The sequence below is a fragment of the Lampetra fluviatilis genome, chromosome 39, assembly GCF_964198595.1.
Source record: "Lampetra fluviatilis chromosome 39, kcLamFluv1.1, whole genome shotgun sequence".
Classification (NCBI taxonomy): Eukaryota; Metazoa; Chordata; class Hyperoartia; order Petromyzontiformes; family Petromyzontidae; genus Lampetra; species Lampetra fluviatilis.
The window spans coordinates 2,827,253-2,845,093 of NC_136313.1; the positions used below are offsets into that span (position 1 = coordinate 2,827,253).

At 49.9% G+C, this 17,841-nt stretch overlaps 1 protein-coding gene across 5 annotated transcripts in view; it reads right to left on the bottom strand.

Annotated features, from left to right (window-relative positions):
- The window catches only part of MCTP1 (multiple C2 and transmembrane domain containing 1), a 155,656-nt gene extending 140,837 nt beyond the window's left edge, over positions 1 to 14,819 (bottom strand). For 3 of the 5 annotated variants that reach the window (XM_078874444.1, XM_078874443.1, XM_078874445.1), the window contains exon 1: positions 14,198 to 14,492. In XM_078874444.1, coding sequence (XP_078730570.1) covers positions 14,198 to 14,225 — 28 coding nt within the window. In that variant the 5' untranslated portion in view covers positions 14,226 to 14,492. Of the gene's footprint in view, positions 1 to 14,197; positions 14,493 to 14,595; positions 14,654 to 14,690 lie in introns of those variants that run through there. The other 2 variants (XM_078874442.1, XM_078874441.1) reach the window with 2 other exon arrangements.
- Positions 14,820 to 17,841: the final 3,022 nt, after the last annotated feature.

Consider the following 17,841-nt stretch of genomic DNA (forward strand, 5'->3'; position numbering starts at 1 on the left):
CTCAGGTGGTGCAGGGTGGTTTTTCCACTGCACAACCGAGCCGTGCCGAGCCAGCATGGTGTGGCTCAGGAGGTGCAGGGTGGTTTTTTCCACTGCACAACCGAGCCGTGCCGAGCCAGCATGGTGTGGCTCAGAAGGTGCAGGGTGGTATTTCCGAGCTGTGACATGAGTGCGCTGCTGCACGAGTAGATACACATATAGTTGACGCAGCGAAGTTGTGTCCCCACAGTGTACTGGCAGACGTCACACGCCAATCTTTTCCATCCTGCACCGACCAGCGTGATGAAGTATGGTCAAAGTATCCCCCATGAACCACACAGGGTGGTGGATGCCTTCATCCAGCAGTGGATTAACAAAGAGCTGCACAAGTACATGAGGACCCATGCAAATACAAAAAAAGTCAAAGTGGTTTCCTGCACAAATGAGCATCTCCTGTTTATAGCCGACAGCTAGGTGGTGGAAATGGCACATTCCTATGGCGAGCGTAAGTCTATCCATAATACAACTACTGTTGACTTCCCCACAGAGTGAACCGGTGACCGCAATCTATTTTAAATGTTTGGAATGGACAGACACAGCACGTGGTGATCTGGCCAGCCTGTGAATTGCCACAAGCGATGTTATTATTACAGCCGTGCTCTCCGGTATCGTGTGATGGGGGGGGGGGCAAAGTGACAATTCAGAACTATCGGCGAGCGGCGCGAACCCAGCAGGACCAGTTCCGTTGGTCATCCCCTGAGCCACCCTGGCCCATCTCTTTAAATACAGTGGTTCTAAAACCTTGAATGCAGCCTGCACCTATGTGGTTCTCAATCGTAAAACAAATGACAATGTTAATGAATACATAGGTTTGATGAAACAAAGTAGCCCATGCCTAATTTGTGTTTTCGATGATTTACGTTTATAAAAAAGAAACTTGGCCATGTCTCGCAACCCCAGAGAGGACATCTCGTTACCCCCAGGGGGTGCAGCGTGCAACCGAGGTTAAGAACCACTGACCTAATCATTCTGTGTGTTACAAGAATGTTTGATATTCATTAAAAAAAGTTTCCTTTTCCTCTAACGATCCCCCCTCCCACATGTGGAAAGACATTGCATTATCTAGCATGCCGTTAGTTATTAGTCAGCAAGTAACAAGGTGCAGACCTGCAATTGCCAGAGTCATGCCGCTGCCTGCAACTCAACCACGCTTGCCAGTCGTCTTTGTGCGCGTTGAACGTCTTTCGCACCGTACGCAACCAACCGTGCTAATCGGAGGTGCGTCTAGGAAGGGGTGGCAGTCCCCACACTATACCCCACCACACACGACCTGATTATCGCCCGACTGCGGTGGACTTGGTTTTCCTGCTGGGTGGACGGAGGCAGAGGTGGTTGAGGAAATTTGCACCGCTGCACAATTGGCAAGTGGGCGTGCACCTTTTGTGAATTATAACGTAGTATTTGCGGGGGAATTTTTTTTTTTGCTCGACATTTTTAGCTTTTCATATCAACCGCAATGAGTTTCGGCGATTTCAAATCGTACTCGTTTGTGGTTTGTTGAGCCGACGTTTAGTTTGCAGTTTTTCTGTCCTCAATCAACCCCAGGTCTCCGTTGAAAATGAGACGCCAGGCCTGAAAGGGCCCTTATCTGGAGATGAATCCTCGTCTGCATGCGCCATGACGAGGGATCTGCGACAAAGATCCAAAATTAGCGCCGCTGACAGGGCGGTACGCGAGTGAGAACAGGCGAGGTGGGTGGGGGGTGCAGGACGAGTGAGGAGATTGGGGGGCCGGACGCGGCCACAAAACGCACGCAGACGCCGACCAAGCAAAATTACAATCGTAGCCGGACAAGTGCTCAAAGAAGCGTGGACGTCACGGCGCACGCTTGGAATTTTTTGACGGTTGGGGGCCGGAGGTGTCACTGGCATGCAAGTAGGTCGTGGGTTCGATATTTGGGGTTTGCATGTACTCCCCGCGGTGACGTGGACTTTTCTTCCAGGTCCTCCGTATTTTTTCCCCTCAACATTAAAAAAACGTGCGTTTAGAATATTTGGCTGCGTGCAATTTCCACGTGATAAGCCACTTTGTTGGGCTATAATTAGTTTGTGATAGCCAGTTCGCTTCTGAAAAAGAGCTACACGGCTCAGTAGGCCTTATCTGGGTTAATAAAAAAATTGTTTTAGTTTAGGAGACTGATGATGGAGTGGCAGCTAAAGGAGGGGAACGCGCCGCAGAGGACGTTCAGAATCAAAATCGTTATTGATCCTGGAAAAATCCGACCAAACTGTGAAGATCTCTTTCGCGAGACAGTCCAGTCGAATCGTGCTCGTTTGCAAGAGATAGGTACGGTTTGCATAGCGAGACTTTGAGAGATGGTGCCTTAGGGCTTGAGGCCTTAATCCAGCAGTAGATCATGGCTCCTGCTACTTATTATGATGATGATTATGATGATGAGCGGTAACATTGCATACAGTACATGTGAAGGGGAGAGAATTTCAAACACAGCAGCATCTTTCCATGCATTCAGGGTAAGTTTAAAAAAAGAAACATGGAAATGAATTAGCAAACACAAATACACAGCGACTCGTTCCCATAGCTGGTATCTAAATCTGTTTGCACAGCTCCCTCAAATCTACCCAGGCCGTTCGTACTGTAAACAAAAACATTGTTTTTGTGTGTGTCTTGAGGTGTCCGTGCCATTCAGAACGCCTCAGGCATTCAGATGACTGCATCATCACCCTTATCGATCTGCGCCAATCGCTGACGACAATACCCTCATTCGAATGTATGGATCGGAGAAGAAACGCAAATTAGAAACCTTCGACTTTGAACAAATGCGAGAGGGCCTTGCGCAGGACATGCCGCCAGGAAGTAAGGATGGCCCGGTGGTCGAGACCAACAGCGGAGTGGCAGTCAATGGGGGGCGCCGGAAAAGGGGGGGGGGTAGGAGGCGCCCGAAAGGACGTTCAGCGCAGAGATGGAGCGACGAAATCGGCCCCGTGCGCCGGAGCGAGAGCGATCGTTGCCGTCGCGTGCCTGTGAGAGATGCCAATGGCTGGGGGAGGAGGCTTTCATCATCCACCAGTACATAGATCATGGCTGATGACTAAGAGAGGGGCTTGTTGGGAACCCCTCCACACATCCACCACCCCCACTGACAGACCCAGATCTTCATGCCTCATCCTGTAACAAATTCCCAAAGGCGGCCGAGGAGCCTTGGACCTTTCCGTAAAAGTCCGCCCCCCCCCCCCCCCCGGTCAATCAATACTGCATTACGCACTCAGGGTCGTCGTTACGCCCCACGGACACAGCGCACAAAATGTAGATCTTCACCCTGCCTTTGCTTTCAGTGGGAGGTCGCTCATTCTCCTCTGCTGCCCCCATAGTCTGGAACTAGACACACTCTCTCTCTCTGCCACCCTCCCTCCCTCCCTCTCTCTCCCCCCCGCAATCCGTATTGTCGGCTCCCTGCCTAGCAGAGGTCGAAATCGGGTACCCGATACCCGTACCCTACCCGATACCCGGCTACCCGTACCCGGCCGGGTACGGGTACCCGTTTGCGACCCTGGTGCGGCCGGGTCCGGGTACGGGTAGGCAGTGAGTCACTGGTGAGTCACCGTTTGTCACTCATTTCCCAACGTCTTGTCTCTTCTCACAATTCAAGTTCCTAGAATCAACCCACCCGCGCCTGCAACATGGCTTCATCCCAGAGGTCGCAATCGGGTACCCGTACCCTACCCAATACCCGGCCGGGTACAGGTAGCCAGGTATCGGGTAGGGTACGGGTAGCCGGGTATCGGGTAGGGTACGGGTACGGGTACCCGATTGCGACCCTGGTGCGGCCGGGTACGGGTAAGGAATCAAACCCCGTTTGCGACCTCTGCTGCCTAGTTAAAAAAAAAACAATCACCCTCTAGAATGTTCTCTTTAACCTCTGCTTATAACCGAAAGACTTCCCTCTCTCAGTGGCGTTGCTATTGAGCTGGCGTTCAAATTCACCGGGGGCCCGTCGGCCAGATGGGGTCCAAGCTGCGGGCAATGAATAAGGATCCGATTTAGGACCATGAAGAGCCACATTTCATTCCTTGCACCATGGCCCATGCCAAGTGCGCCACGCCACTGCTGCCGATATCTTCAAAATAAATACGCGACGGACGCACCGAGACCCTGTATACATCCACGTTGTGTTGTTTCGTGAATCTCCGCACGGTTTACGCACACGCGCTGCGAATCCCGCCACCCGAGTTCGATTTCTGGCCGCGGTTATCGGCGGCGAGCAATATCGGAGGCGGACCTCTGTGTGCCCCTCTCCCTTCATAGAACCGCAACGACCAGCGTGGTGAAGTATGGCTTAAATAACCCACACGCCCGACACTGCGCAGGGAGGCCTTCGTGCAGCGGTGGATTGACAAGGGGCTGTAAATAATCATTATTATTGTTGTACATGTTGCTAAAATCACCAGCGATCGTCTTTCCTCCTTCAACTCCTCTCTCAACACCGGACAATAATGGGGACAATTCACTGTGCAGGTCCCTGGTCAGGTCACCGTGCCACTGTCACCGCCGCTGCTGACCACCCGGCATTCTGGGCCTTCACGCCTTTGCACTGCGAACGTGATTTAATAAGAAAAAGCAGAAAACCACACAAATTCCATCCACCCACATTACCCCTTTGGCCTTCGTGGCTCCATTAGGATCACCGCTTTGGCAATCCGGTCCTGGATCCATGCCAGGATATTAATGAACCGACACCACATGCCTGCGGTGAAACAGCCAGGATGCTGGTCATTGTGGAGGCGCAGGCTGCAACTGCTTTCGTGTTTTAAGAGGGGTTGTGCAACTCCGATGACTGCAATGATGACTGCTCGCTCAGCTGGGAACCGTGCACAGGGGTGCCGAGGTGGCTTGATGTTAACTACCTCGCCTGGTATACAGGAGGTCGTGGGTTGTTCGATCCCGACTCTGACGCCTGCTGCTGTATATTTGGAGTTAGCGTGTCTCTCTCATCATCATCACGGTGGCTAGGAGATGTTAGCTACCTCGCCTGGTAGGTAGGAGGTCGTGGGTTTGATCTCGACCCTGACGCCTGCTGCTGTATATTTGGAGTTTGCGTGTCTCTCTCATCATCATCACGGTGGCTAGGAGATGTTAGCTACCTCGCCTGGTATGCAGGAGGTCATGGGTTTGATCTCGACCCTGACGCCTGCTGCTGTATATTTGGAGTTTGCGTGTCTCTCTCATCATCATCACGGTGGCTAGGAGATGTTAGCTACCTCGCCTGGTATGCAGGAGGTCGTGGGTTTGATCTCGACCCTGACGCCTGCTGTATATTTGGAGTTTGCGTGTCTCTCTCATCATCATCACGGTGGCGAGATGTTTACTACTCATCTGGTATGCAGGAGGTCGTGGGTTGTTCGATCCCGACTCTGACGCCTGCTGCTGTATATTTGGAGTTTGCGTGTCTCTCTCTCTCTCATCATCATCACGGTGGCGAGATGTTTACTACCTCGACTGGTATGCAGGAGATAGTGAGTTGTTCGATCCCGACTCTGACGCCTGTTGTTTCTTTGGAGGTTGCGTCTCCTCTCCCTGTGGTCTTGTGGATTTTTCTACCGGGTCCTCCGGTTTTCCCCTCCACATTTAGTTCAGAGTATTTGGCTGCTATAAATGTCCACGTGATAAGCCACTTCGTTGAGCTATCATTTGTGACCAGATCGCTTCTGAAAAAGAGTTTATATGGCTCAGTGAACTTTACCTGGTCAAATGAAAAGTTTAGTTTAGTTGACTTCATTAACAGTTACAAGGCGCAACACCGACCGGGGGAACGCTGATGTAACGTCCATATCAACGAAGGGAAAGTTGATGATTCGGCAGTCAACACCGTTAAAGTTTTCGTGACTGCAGGGATCCATACTCTTTGGTTATTTCGGTAAAGTCACGTAGGTATAAAATAATGGGCGACTTCAGCAATTGTTTCTTGCCGTGGTTGTCCCACCTGATGACGGACGCTTGTGTTGCGCCCGAAACGTCGTGATTTAATTTATTTTATTTTATACCTACGTGACTTTACCGAAAGAACCATCGACCTCAGTTTGATTTCCTCGCATGACGAACATCGGTGGTGAGATATCTGAAGCGGTCCTGGGCAACCAAACCGCACTGGCCAGAGTGGTGACGTAAGTTAGATGAACGCCCCCGTGACCAACAAAGCATAGGAAGGCGTTCATCCAACAGTGGATTGGCAACGGGTTGAACTTTATTCTTGGGTTTTTTCGGTAAACCTAAGAATATGAATCCTTGCAGTCACGAAAGCTTCAAATCTAGGGTTGAACTTTTTTGTTTTCCTTACATACCAAAACTGGTAAAAAAAAAATCGACATCACGTTACAGTATCAGTAATGGCATTGCCAACAAAAACATTGCTCCGAAAATATTGTGTTCCCAAATCAATCGCACACGGCTTGAAGGCAAAGGGCACTGTTTCCCGGGCGATAACTTGAAAGACAAAAACAAAACCACCGCCGCCGCCGATGGCAACGACGCCGACGAGTCCAGTGGAGGAGGGTGTCGTTTGTGTGGCTGTCACTCCGGCCCGCTCGGAATGCAGCGAAAGACCTCGAACAATGTGGGTCGGGCAGAAAAAGAAAACGCAGGAACAAACCATGGATGGCCAGCCGGCCAAAATCCCCCACGGCATGTGGGCCGGTCCACGTGATTTATTTTTTTAGCTATTAAATCACTGTTGCAGAGTAAAGCTTTAAAGGCCCGGAATGGAGAGCAGTCAGCAGCAGCTATGGGTGGCACGATACATCGATTTGGCAAAAAAAGAAATACGTATATATTTGTTTCATTTATTATTATTTTACCAGGTAATGCCCACTGAGTTACATAGCTCCTTTTCAGAAGCTACCTAGCCCAAAGAAGTGGCTTATCATGCGGACATTTATTGCAGCCAGACACTCTACATGCATGTTTATAAATAAATAAATGAAAAAAATCCACATGACCACGGGGAGAGAGAGACGCACGCTCCAAATGTACAGCAGACATCAGGGTCGGGATCGAATCAAGCACCTCTGCATACCAGGCACGGTAGCTAACATCTCGCCACCACTGCACCCCAATTCAATGTTTAATCAATTAGCCGATTAAATATTACAAGGTGTTCGCGGTTGTACTGGACGCCTCTTCAAAGTGCGTTTACGAGCTGTGCCACGCGCTATTCAGCATCGATGTCTGACGTTTCGCTCCACGCGCCGGGAGCTTCTTCAGCAACTCAATTTGATTCAGTTAAACAGGAGCTATACAATACAACTGAGAAAACCCACATGGTAATATATATATCGATCAAAACTAACGATTCCCATTAAAAGTTAGGAATCCGACCTTTTTGACGGCATCTTTTATGTGACCGTAACGTGAAGGGTGGTGTGTTGCAGACATCCCGCTTCATACTGAGGCCTTCCCTCATTTGAAGTTACATCTGATTGGCAGGGAATTGGCTCTAGGAGCTGGGAATCCCAGAGCAAACCAGCACCTTGGCTTTAATGGGCGAGTTAACACAACTCAAAGGGATCCTAGGCCAGGGATGTTTTCAGAGGGGGTGCCAGCTCACGAAAACGGAAATCAAATCCACAACATTGAATTCCCCTGGGCCCACCAAACACCATCCTTTTGATGAATCTCGCCACGCCTTGGGGCTCATGTGGGCTAATGACCATACTTCATCATGCCAGTCAGTGCTTGTTGGTGAAGGCGGGAGGGGGGGGGACGCATAAATGTGGCGCCATAGTACAATACAACACTGGATTGTATTGCACCGCCGTCTGCTGCCCGCCCAAGTAGCGCCCCGCGGACCCGATGGGAACCGGCTTGTGCGTGGTGGCCGTCCAACCCAAGCGCTGTCCGGGCGATCTGGTCACGCGGTGCAACGTCGAAAATCCGACTGAGATGCAGGCGGATATGCGAAAGGGCCAGATTTGTGAACGTCGACCAGAGAATGACGGTTCCACCGTGCGCAAACACTGCTCTGGGTGCGAGCGGTTAAAAATCGATCGCGGTCAGATATGCGACATTGTATTGTGAAAAATAATTTAATTTTATTTCAAAGCAGGCAGCCACTGTCCCTGGTGTATCTGCATTACCGGTGAGGTCATGGCAAGAACACGACTCTTGGATCACAGAAGTAAATAATCCCAGTTCCCTCGTGTTTAATGATTTACGCTGTCCTGACACAGCCCGGGCTGCGACAGCGTCCGTCCTTTAGGGTGGTGCAAGGATCAATCAGTTAATAGTATGACTACGCTTGCTTACCCACGATATCCCCACCGAGTCTCAAGACCTTTTTTAGGAGGGTACTGCCAGGTTTTTGCAGTAGGTGGCGAAGATCGCTGCGGTGTGCAATCCCAAGTAAGTAATTTGTGAGATTTTTTTCATTGACCTAATTTTTACCACGATAAAAATATCTTTTTTTAAGTTGACCCAAACTGGCCCATGACGACGCAGGGGCACAATGGCCTCTCGCATCTTCGAAAGGCAGACATCGTGCTGTTCGCAGCAGACATCGCAGCTATCGCGATTTTCACCTGAAGACGAACGCTTGTGATAATTGGTTTTTTACCCTTCTATCTGGCAACAAAACTGACACCTTTTTTACAAGGAGTCATGTTTGCATAGACCACAATACCTGCAGTCATAATGCAAACAAAAAACATAACTCTGATAATGTATGCACTGTCCTTGAAATTGATTGGTCCACACCCGAGACAGCTTTCCTTAGATCCTAATCTCACATGGGTTGGACCAGATGACGCCAAAAGGCACACAACTCAAAGACAATGCACCATCAGAGTATGAGAGCTCGACTTCAAGGACAGTGCATACATTATCAGAGTTATGTTTTTTGTTTGCATTATGACTGCAGGTATTGTGGTCTATGCAAACATGACTCCTTGTAAAAAAGGTGTCAGTTTGGTTGCCAGATAGAAGGGTAAAAAACCAATTATCATATTTTTTACTGGCAAATGAGGTTCCAATGGTGTAAATACGAACGCTTGTGTTGCGTTAAAAGCGTGATTTATTTTATTTCTACCTAAGTGACTTTACCGAAAGAACCAAAGAGCATCACGGGATCTTTAACACATGTTGTGAAGCAGCTGACGCACGCTTTAAGATTAAAACACTTGCGGCATTAAGCAGGGTGGCCTGCGGGATTCGAAGCGTGAACGTCTGCAAAACAAAAAAGTTCTGAGCGCATCACCGCTGGGCCATGTCACCAATCACGATGTGTTATTTCTTTAATTATAAACCTAATAAGATGAATAACATAACAAAATAATTACGTAATTACATACTTAAATAAATATACACTCGCGATGCGCACATCCAATCACGTGCGTAAGAATCGATGCTTTTCAAAAATATATATGGTGCATGCAATGGGCTCACATCATCCCCGCAGCCACTGCAGACGTGCTACGATCCACCGCAATTGTTGTGACGTGTATCATTTCACAGCTTTTCCCAATGTTATCGACGTCAATGTTACCAGATGACAAATCCGTCCCGTATCTCTCGCGGAGCAGCGTGAACCCTTGGTGTTAAGAGAATAGCCCGTTGAAGTGGACACCACCGCGCCACTTCCGATACCCCTTAAAAGCGACCCTTGAGTGAGATGGGCAGCACTGTCCCAACCTGCCCCGCGCCACCCACTGTTCATTATCAGCTGCAACGTTTGCGGAGCAAAAAGAAAATCGATTATCAATTAAATGGCGGGTCCAGAACTGTCAGTGAATCATTCTACCCCGAAGATTAATTCTCTGGGCAAGACGCTGGTTCAGCAAAGTGGACAGCCGCTACTGTGTGAGTTTAAAAAGAAATACAAATAGGACTTCGAATTATTGCAATGGGAAAGTGTGTCGGCAGCAAACAGCGGCCACTTAGAGTAATTGTAAGTGGACCTAGCAAGACGGCATCGGTGCTTATGGAGCTAAAATCAACCTTGAACCTCACCAGTGATGTACGGAGAATCACTAATCAGTAAATTATACAAACGACTGCACAATGAAATGTTTAGTTATCGTGAATTGCATAGGGCACTCTTGCAATTGATAGCCATTCACTTACGTGTACGAGCTGTCTCTCGGCTGATAGGCTCACATTGCGAAGTGGCCAAGAAATGACAGTAATGTAGTGGATTCCTTCATCTATCTGTGAGGAGCTGTGAGCACTCTACCCTTGTATTCGTGGTGCGTTTTCTCTGGCTTACTCAATTTGCCTCCGACATGAGGCCAAACACTCATTAAATGAATAACCAAACATCCAAACGTAGCAGAACCCTCGTGAAACACACAATCTTTAGTCCCGGCGAGGCTTTCCTGGGTAGAAAAAGGGCATTTTGACTTCCAGGTGGCTCAGTGAAAGAGCGAGTGGCTTGCACTTGGCAGGTTATGAGTTCAAGTCCTGGCTCAGAGTCGACTTGGCCCATCATCCCTCCGAGATTTATACAATGAGCAGCAATGTATGGGCTAGTCAAGAGCGACTGTCCAATGGATAAACCTGCCCACAACACGGGAATAGGGAATTTCCACCACCTGAAGACGGAGACTTGTGTTGCCTCCGAAACGTCGTGATTTAATTGAGTTATTTTCATCTATTATTATTTTATTTTTACCTACGTGACTTTACCGAAAAAAGCGAAGAGTATGAATTTCCACCACTTGCTCAGGCAGTGAACAGGAAATGAGCCACTGCCTTAATGCTTATCTCAGCCGGAAATCACGTTCACTTTGAATATGATTGCACAGCACTGGGCTCTATGTGACGTATAATACTCTCAGCTGGCCTGCATTCCCAAATTTTCTTTAAAAATACATGACGCATTAAAAAACACACCGACTCCACGTTCAAAGTAACACGCATTCATAATTAAGTAAGGGTGTAAACAAGTTGTCTTTGAGCCGTACAGTGGCTCACACACTGCGCTACCAACCCAGTGACCTGAGTTTGATTCCCGGCTAATGGCCAACATCAATGGGGAGTGACATCTGAACTAGTCGTGGGCCTTCCACCCCTCCACGCACTGCCTAGCAGAGGTGGGACAAAGTCATTGTTATGCAAGTCCAAGTCGAGTCGCAAGTCATCAAATTCATGACTCGAGTCTGACTCGAGTCCAAGTCACATGACTCGAGTCCACATCTCATAGGTGGGACAAAGTCATTGTTATGCAAGTCCAAGTCGAGTCGCAAGTCATCAAATTCATGACTCGAGTCTGACTCGAGTCCAAGTCACATGACTCGAGTCCACACCTCTGCTGCCTAGCATATCGATGTATGGTTAAACCACCCATACAACCTGTCGCGGTGTTGGGCAGCACTTCATCCAGCAGCCTATACGTGCCCATTATCATTACATGTGAAAACTAAATCTTATAATGCATCATCGTGCATTACTTATAATTCCCATAATCCAACATGTAAGTGATATTCAGATGTAAAATTATATGGAGGGGGTTACATCCAATGTCAGAATGTGCAGGTGGCAGAAACTCACAGCAGGGAGGGCTTTCGCTCCGATGATTGCCATTTATCATCGCGAGTGGCTCTCTGAGCGCTGAGTGTCTCCCCCATTGTCGAAAGCCATCAATATCATCTTACACTTGAATTACTGCTGCCCATTGATGATCGAGCGATACGGCGAGACGTACCAGTATATTTAGTCGTATGCTTTAAAGAAAATCATAAAAACACGGGTGCAGAAATTTATATACAAGCCACGTGCTTTTGGATTGACCACGTACATTTTCCTCCTGTGCATGGTCACTGCGATCCTCGTGGTTACTTGACCACAAGGGTGCTTTCACAGAACGCCGGGCGGCACGGGTTGCAGGTGAACTCGGCAGGAAGAGATTCGGGGAGCACAGACGTACGGTCACAACACCGGTTTCTTGCCGAAATGCCCTGTACGGCCGATCACGTGGCCCCGCAGCCTATACCAACCGTAACAACATCGGAATGTTGCAGTATAGGATCTCGATTTGAAGCTTTCGTGACTGCAAGGATTCATACTCTTAGGTTTTTTTCTTACTTGATACAGCAATCGTGCTGTGACGGTTCCACCTGAAGACGGAAGCTTGTGTTGCCTCCGAAACGTCGTGATTTTTTATGTTACTTTTATTAATTTTAATTTAATTTTTTACCTACGTGACTTTACCGAAAAAACCTAAGAGTAAGTATAGGATCTGTACTTTTTCAAATGCATGGCATCACCCAACCAAGCACCGTCCAGGCACAACCGCCTGCCTAGGCTTGCCGTTTCTGAAAAACTCGGTGCCATCAATTCCGGGGACCGATTCGGTTCGAGATTGCCCGTGCACAGCAGCACTAAAAGAATGGAAATTAATAAAACCCCGACTGACATGAACGCTGCATCAATTGTGCAAACTAACCATCGCGTTGAACGTTGATGGGGGTGATGCGTTCAGCCTGAGATGTAATCTAACAAATGGAAAGCGGAGGAGTGGCATCCTCTGTGTGCTCACACAACCCCAACCCACGCCTGTGACCGACTCACCCAGGCATGAGCTCGCAAGCTAAGCAGGATCCCTTGAGCCTGGATAGAGCGTGTGTGCAGTCGACGGCAGTGAGTGCAACGTCCGATCGTGTTCTGCACCCCCCCCCCCCCAAAGCTGCATTGACCAGCGTGGTGAAGTATGCCCCCCACGGAAAGAAAACAACGTGTGTGTGGGAGGTTCTTATCGGGTAACGGACAGATTAAAGCGGCCCATACCGTGCATGTGTGCACACGCTGGCACAGCGCATTGGCATGCAATCCGCAGAGCATTGCAACGTTCATCGCAGCCAGGGGGATGTGGTACAGAGTATGACTCGAGCAAGGGGGTGGTGCGGTTTCGTGGATGATGGATGCGTGTCTCTATCAACAGCTGTGTGCAGCCGGCTTGGCGCAGACCAACAGCCACGAGATCTCACAGCAGAGGTCGCAAACGGGTTTTGATTCCTTACCCGTACCCGGCCGCACCAGGGTCGCAAATGGGTAACCGTACCCGGGCGGGTACGGGTACCCGTTCCCTACCCGTACCCTACCCGAAATGAGTGACAAACGGTTACTCACCAGTTACTCACGGCCTACCCGTACCCGGCCGCACCAGGGTCGCAAACGGGTAACCGTACCCGGCCGGGTACGGGTAGCCGGGTATCGGGTACCCGGTTGCGACCTCTGTCCCACAGTCAGTGCCACACCACCACTGCACCACGATGATCGTCGCCACCAACATCACCATTCGCACCACCACCACCAACAACAACCGACCACCATCAAACAAGAATCACGCAACGTGCCGCCCACGTCAACGTGTTGAATGAAACAGCCAGGGATTGGTGTGGGGAGCACCACCACGCCCGGCCGCCTTTGTCTTCCCCAACGCTGATGTGTATAGACACTGCACGCCACGTGCTCGCACTTAAGGCCGAGTTGATCCCCCGAGCGAAGCCCCCAGGACAAGTTCTGAACTCGCTTGTCACTGATGTGAGTCGTCGACGAGACTCGAACTCATGTTGCCGCGTCTGTAGCGCAGCGTGCTCTTGACCAATACAGCGGCGAATGTTTGAACCGCCTCTGGGCTTCTCCTCCTAAGTCAACTCGGCCTGAAATGAGTACCTGGTGCGGTTTGTAAATATCACTGGGGAGACAAAGGCGGCTGGTAGTGGTATTAACTACCCACTCCCTCGCGTGCCATGCCTGTCTATACTGTATTGGGTGCCTGCTATCAGCACTTGCTCCAACAGTCTGTTACAAGGCTATCCGGGGGATCTTTGTCTTTGTTGCATCTGTGTGTTTGCTCATGGCGTGTGTGTGCAAGTGTGTACGTGTGCACGCGTGGAGCGGTGGTGCAGCGGTTAGCGCACCGCGCTACGAAAGCATCACCACGATCTCCCCAACTAGCACCACCAACCACCACCACCACCCATCCCCAACCACGATCTGTACCACCACCGTCGGCATACCTAACTTATCGGCGACCATACCCATTGTCAACCACGAGGCGATACTCACCACCCTGCGCTGTCTGGTGGTAGGTGATATTTGATATTCACCACCACCACCAACAACAACAACGACAATCATCGCATAACAATGCCGAGGTAGGGGGGGGGAGGGGGGAGGGGGTATGGGGTGGGGGTTAGGACATCCCCTTTACCTGCGGGATCTGGGGGTATCCCATCCATCGGAGTCCTGGCGGCGGAGTGGATCGGCGGGTCCGGCAGCACAGAGCAGAAGGCTCCAGAGACAGAGAGACTCAACTCTCACTCAGTGCCACACGCACATCGCGAGACACAAGCCCGCGCACTCGCACAGTCAGACTACAGGCACGCGCGCGCGCGCGCACGCACGCAGAGAGACACGCACACGAACACACACACACAGTTACCAAGCCTCGCCGTCGCACTGTATTATACGCAGCGGCTGCGCGCGGAGGAACGGGGGGTGTGCTGTTGCTGATGATGATGATGGGAGGAGGAGGAGGGTGATGGGAGGATGGAGCGGAGCGAGACTGGGCGCGGGGGTGGCGCGCGCGTGGACGTCACGGGGCCGCACCTGCAGATTGATCCCCCGCGGGGAGCGCGCGTCACAGACACGCACACACTTACACACACTCACACACACGCTCACACACACTTACACACACTCACACACACGAGGAGCCTTCCACAAGACTGCTGGGGGCAAGTGCTGTTGGCGAGCGCCTTGTCGAAGGCCGGCACGGGCACGCGGAGAGCGCGCGCGTGTGGCCGGCACCACGCCCGCCGCCTCTGTCTGGCAGCGATGTCCCCCGCTCGTGTTTACGCATCGAGCCGGGCACTTCGATTCATGGTTGAGTCGACCTTGGTGATGCTCAGGACCGGTTCAGAAAATCGTCACTGGCGTTAGTCACCACTTCCCCCCCCCCCCAACCCACACACGCGTATAGCCTTAACAGGCTGTAGGGGCAAGTGCTGAAAGCGAGCACCTATGAAGGCCGGAACGGTGCACGAGGGGGTGGGTGGCCAGCACCACGCCCCACCGCCTTTGTCTCCCCAGTGACGATGCTTACACACCGCACCAGGAACTCATTTGAGGCTGAGTCGACCTACACACACACATACCTCCTCTCATACGTATATACCGACTCGCACGCCGACTCCCTGACCCACTAACATATGCACCTCCACACCTACTCACCTGTATCATACACATATCTATCCATACCTATTCACAGAGTCACGTGCATGCGTACTCACCTAAGTTTCTATTTGCATAAATACTTTAGGGGCCGTCCATAAATGACGTCACGCGATTTTGGACGATTTTTGACCCCCCCCCCCTCGTCACACGGCGTCACAAAAAGTCACACCCCCCCCCTCAAATATGACGTCACAAAGCTCTGCCGCCCCCCCCCCCCCCAAAAAAACATGCTTAAAATCGCTTTAAACTATTGTCATTGTAGTGCGTAATCAATGTGGCACTGCACTCTGATGTTGTAGGAAAAAACATTTATTAAAAAATATATTTATTAAGTAGAACGTGTTGTCTATATTTATTTAAAGTTGCGCATTTTGACGTGACGTCACATTTCTAACACCCCCCCCCCCGTCACACATCGTCACAAATGTTTGACCCCCCTCTAGGTGCGTGACGTCATTTATGGACGGCCCCTTATCATGTACTCACATATACTGTCCATTTACTCACCTATTCACCTACTCACGCACCTAGACATATACACCTATATACCGACTCACCTGTACACATACTTTCTCGCCTATGCAGTTGCATACACACCTGTGCGTGTGTTTGTTGAACTTCCTTCGCACCGTACGCATCCAACCGCGCTAACGTGTGCAGGCGAGTAGGTGAGAAGTTATTGATGGAGCTTGCCTGACGCGGTCACCTGCACGCCTTAGCCACGCCTCCACCCCATGTGCACTCACCTGTGCACTCACCTATATAAGCCGCTACTTACCAAGTGTCACAATCCAGATGGCCCTGGTTAATGCGACGGGTGTATTAAACATGAAATAAATACGCGCCGTCATTCGCCACATTCGCAATCGGACTCGCAGAAGTGACCCCGCGCACTTAATTTGGGGAGAGCCCGTACGTAGCGAGTGTCGCCCCCTACTGCGAAAACATCTCAGCAGGCTCGAGACTCGGGAGGGTTTCCTGGGCAAACAGGTGGAAGCAAAAGCAGAAGAAGATCTAATTCGCGTACACACTCACCCCGTGCACTCACTCAGACATCAACGAGAAGCAATCTGGTCGATGATCAAGCACTCATTGATTCACTCCACTTTCTCACCAGCCTCCTTATCACGCCTCTATCTAGCTACGTTTCCACCGAACCTCTATCCCTCGTTGATTCCTCCTCACATGGGGCACGATGTTAACCACCTCGCCAGGTATGCAGGAGGTCGTGGGTTTGATCCCGACCCTGACGCCTGTCGATTTGTAGTTTGCGTGTCTCTCTCCCCGTTGTCGCGTGGATAATTTTTTTCCAAGTCCTTCGATTTTTCTTTCCACATTTAGAATCAAGATGCGTTTATAGTATGTGGCTGATAAGCCACTTCATTAAGCTATTTATCTGTGGCCAGGTCGCTTCTGAAAGTGAGCTATATGGCTCAGTGAGCCATACCTGGTTAAAAAAAAAAGCAATTCATGTGTGTATAATCGTGTCAATAACATGCATAACTGGTCATGAAGGGTCCATTTGTTAAGCATCTGAACTGTAAGGTAATGGGCACGCTGGGCTAATAAAACTGCGAGCTGTGGACCAGGGGTCAAGAGGACGACAAGGACTCGCCCGCAACTAGACAACCTCACCTTCGCCACTTGTTGCAGAGGCTCGCGGTTCCATTCGGGTGGGCCGCCCTGGTTAATATTGCGGGTTTTAGTAATCATAAAATACAAGTCGTCTGCTGCCATACCGTAGACGTCTCGGGGCCTGTAAAATCGTTTGAAGAAGAGTAGGCAATTTTATTCCAAGTCTTTCACATTTGACAACATTCACTGCAAATTACGATACTTAATTGGAAAACATAGCAATTGTCGCCCTCTACTGTACACCTCTGGCAGGACTCTGCTGAAACGGAGATGAGACTCGGTGATGGCTTCCTACGTAAACAATCGTAATCAATAATGAGAGCACGACGGTGATGATTCTGAGAGTGATGATGATGATGATGAATGAAAGTACAGTCTGCACAAATGACTTGGGACCGATGCATCCCTGCAACTGGAACACGTGGACTTGTTTGCAAGCAAAGCTCGGCAATATTTGAGCCAACGGCCCGCGTGTTATGAAGAAGGGCCATCGTCCGAAACGTTGCCTACTATTTATGATGTTACATTCAGGCGGCGTAGTTGTGCACCGAGTTTGTTTAGCCAGGAAGTCCTCCCGATTGAGAAATTTTGGGCGTAATTTTTAAAAACCAAATTGGGCAAATGTTGACCGTGACGCAGACGCACAATGGCCTACTCTTCCGAATGACGCCACGGGATTCTTTAACGTCCACTGTTAAACAGACGGCGCGTATTGTTACGGATAATACACACCGCAGTAAAGCTTTCGTGACTGCAGGGATTCATATTCTTGGTTCTTTCGATAAAGTCACGTAGAAGGGAAATAATAAAATAATAAAAATACAAATAATAAAAAAAAAATATATAAAACATTTTATTGCTTTATTTTTATTTGTATTATTTCCCTTCTACGTGACTTAACCGAAAGAACCAAGAATATACACACCGCAGTGTTAATCGGGGTGACCGCTGGATTTCGAACCGTGAAACTCCTGCAACGCAAGC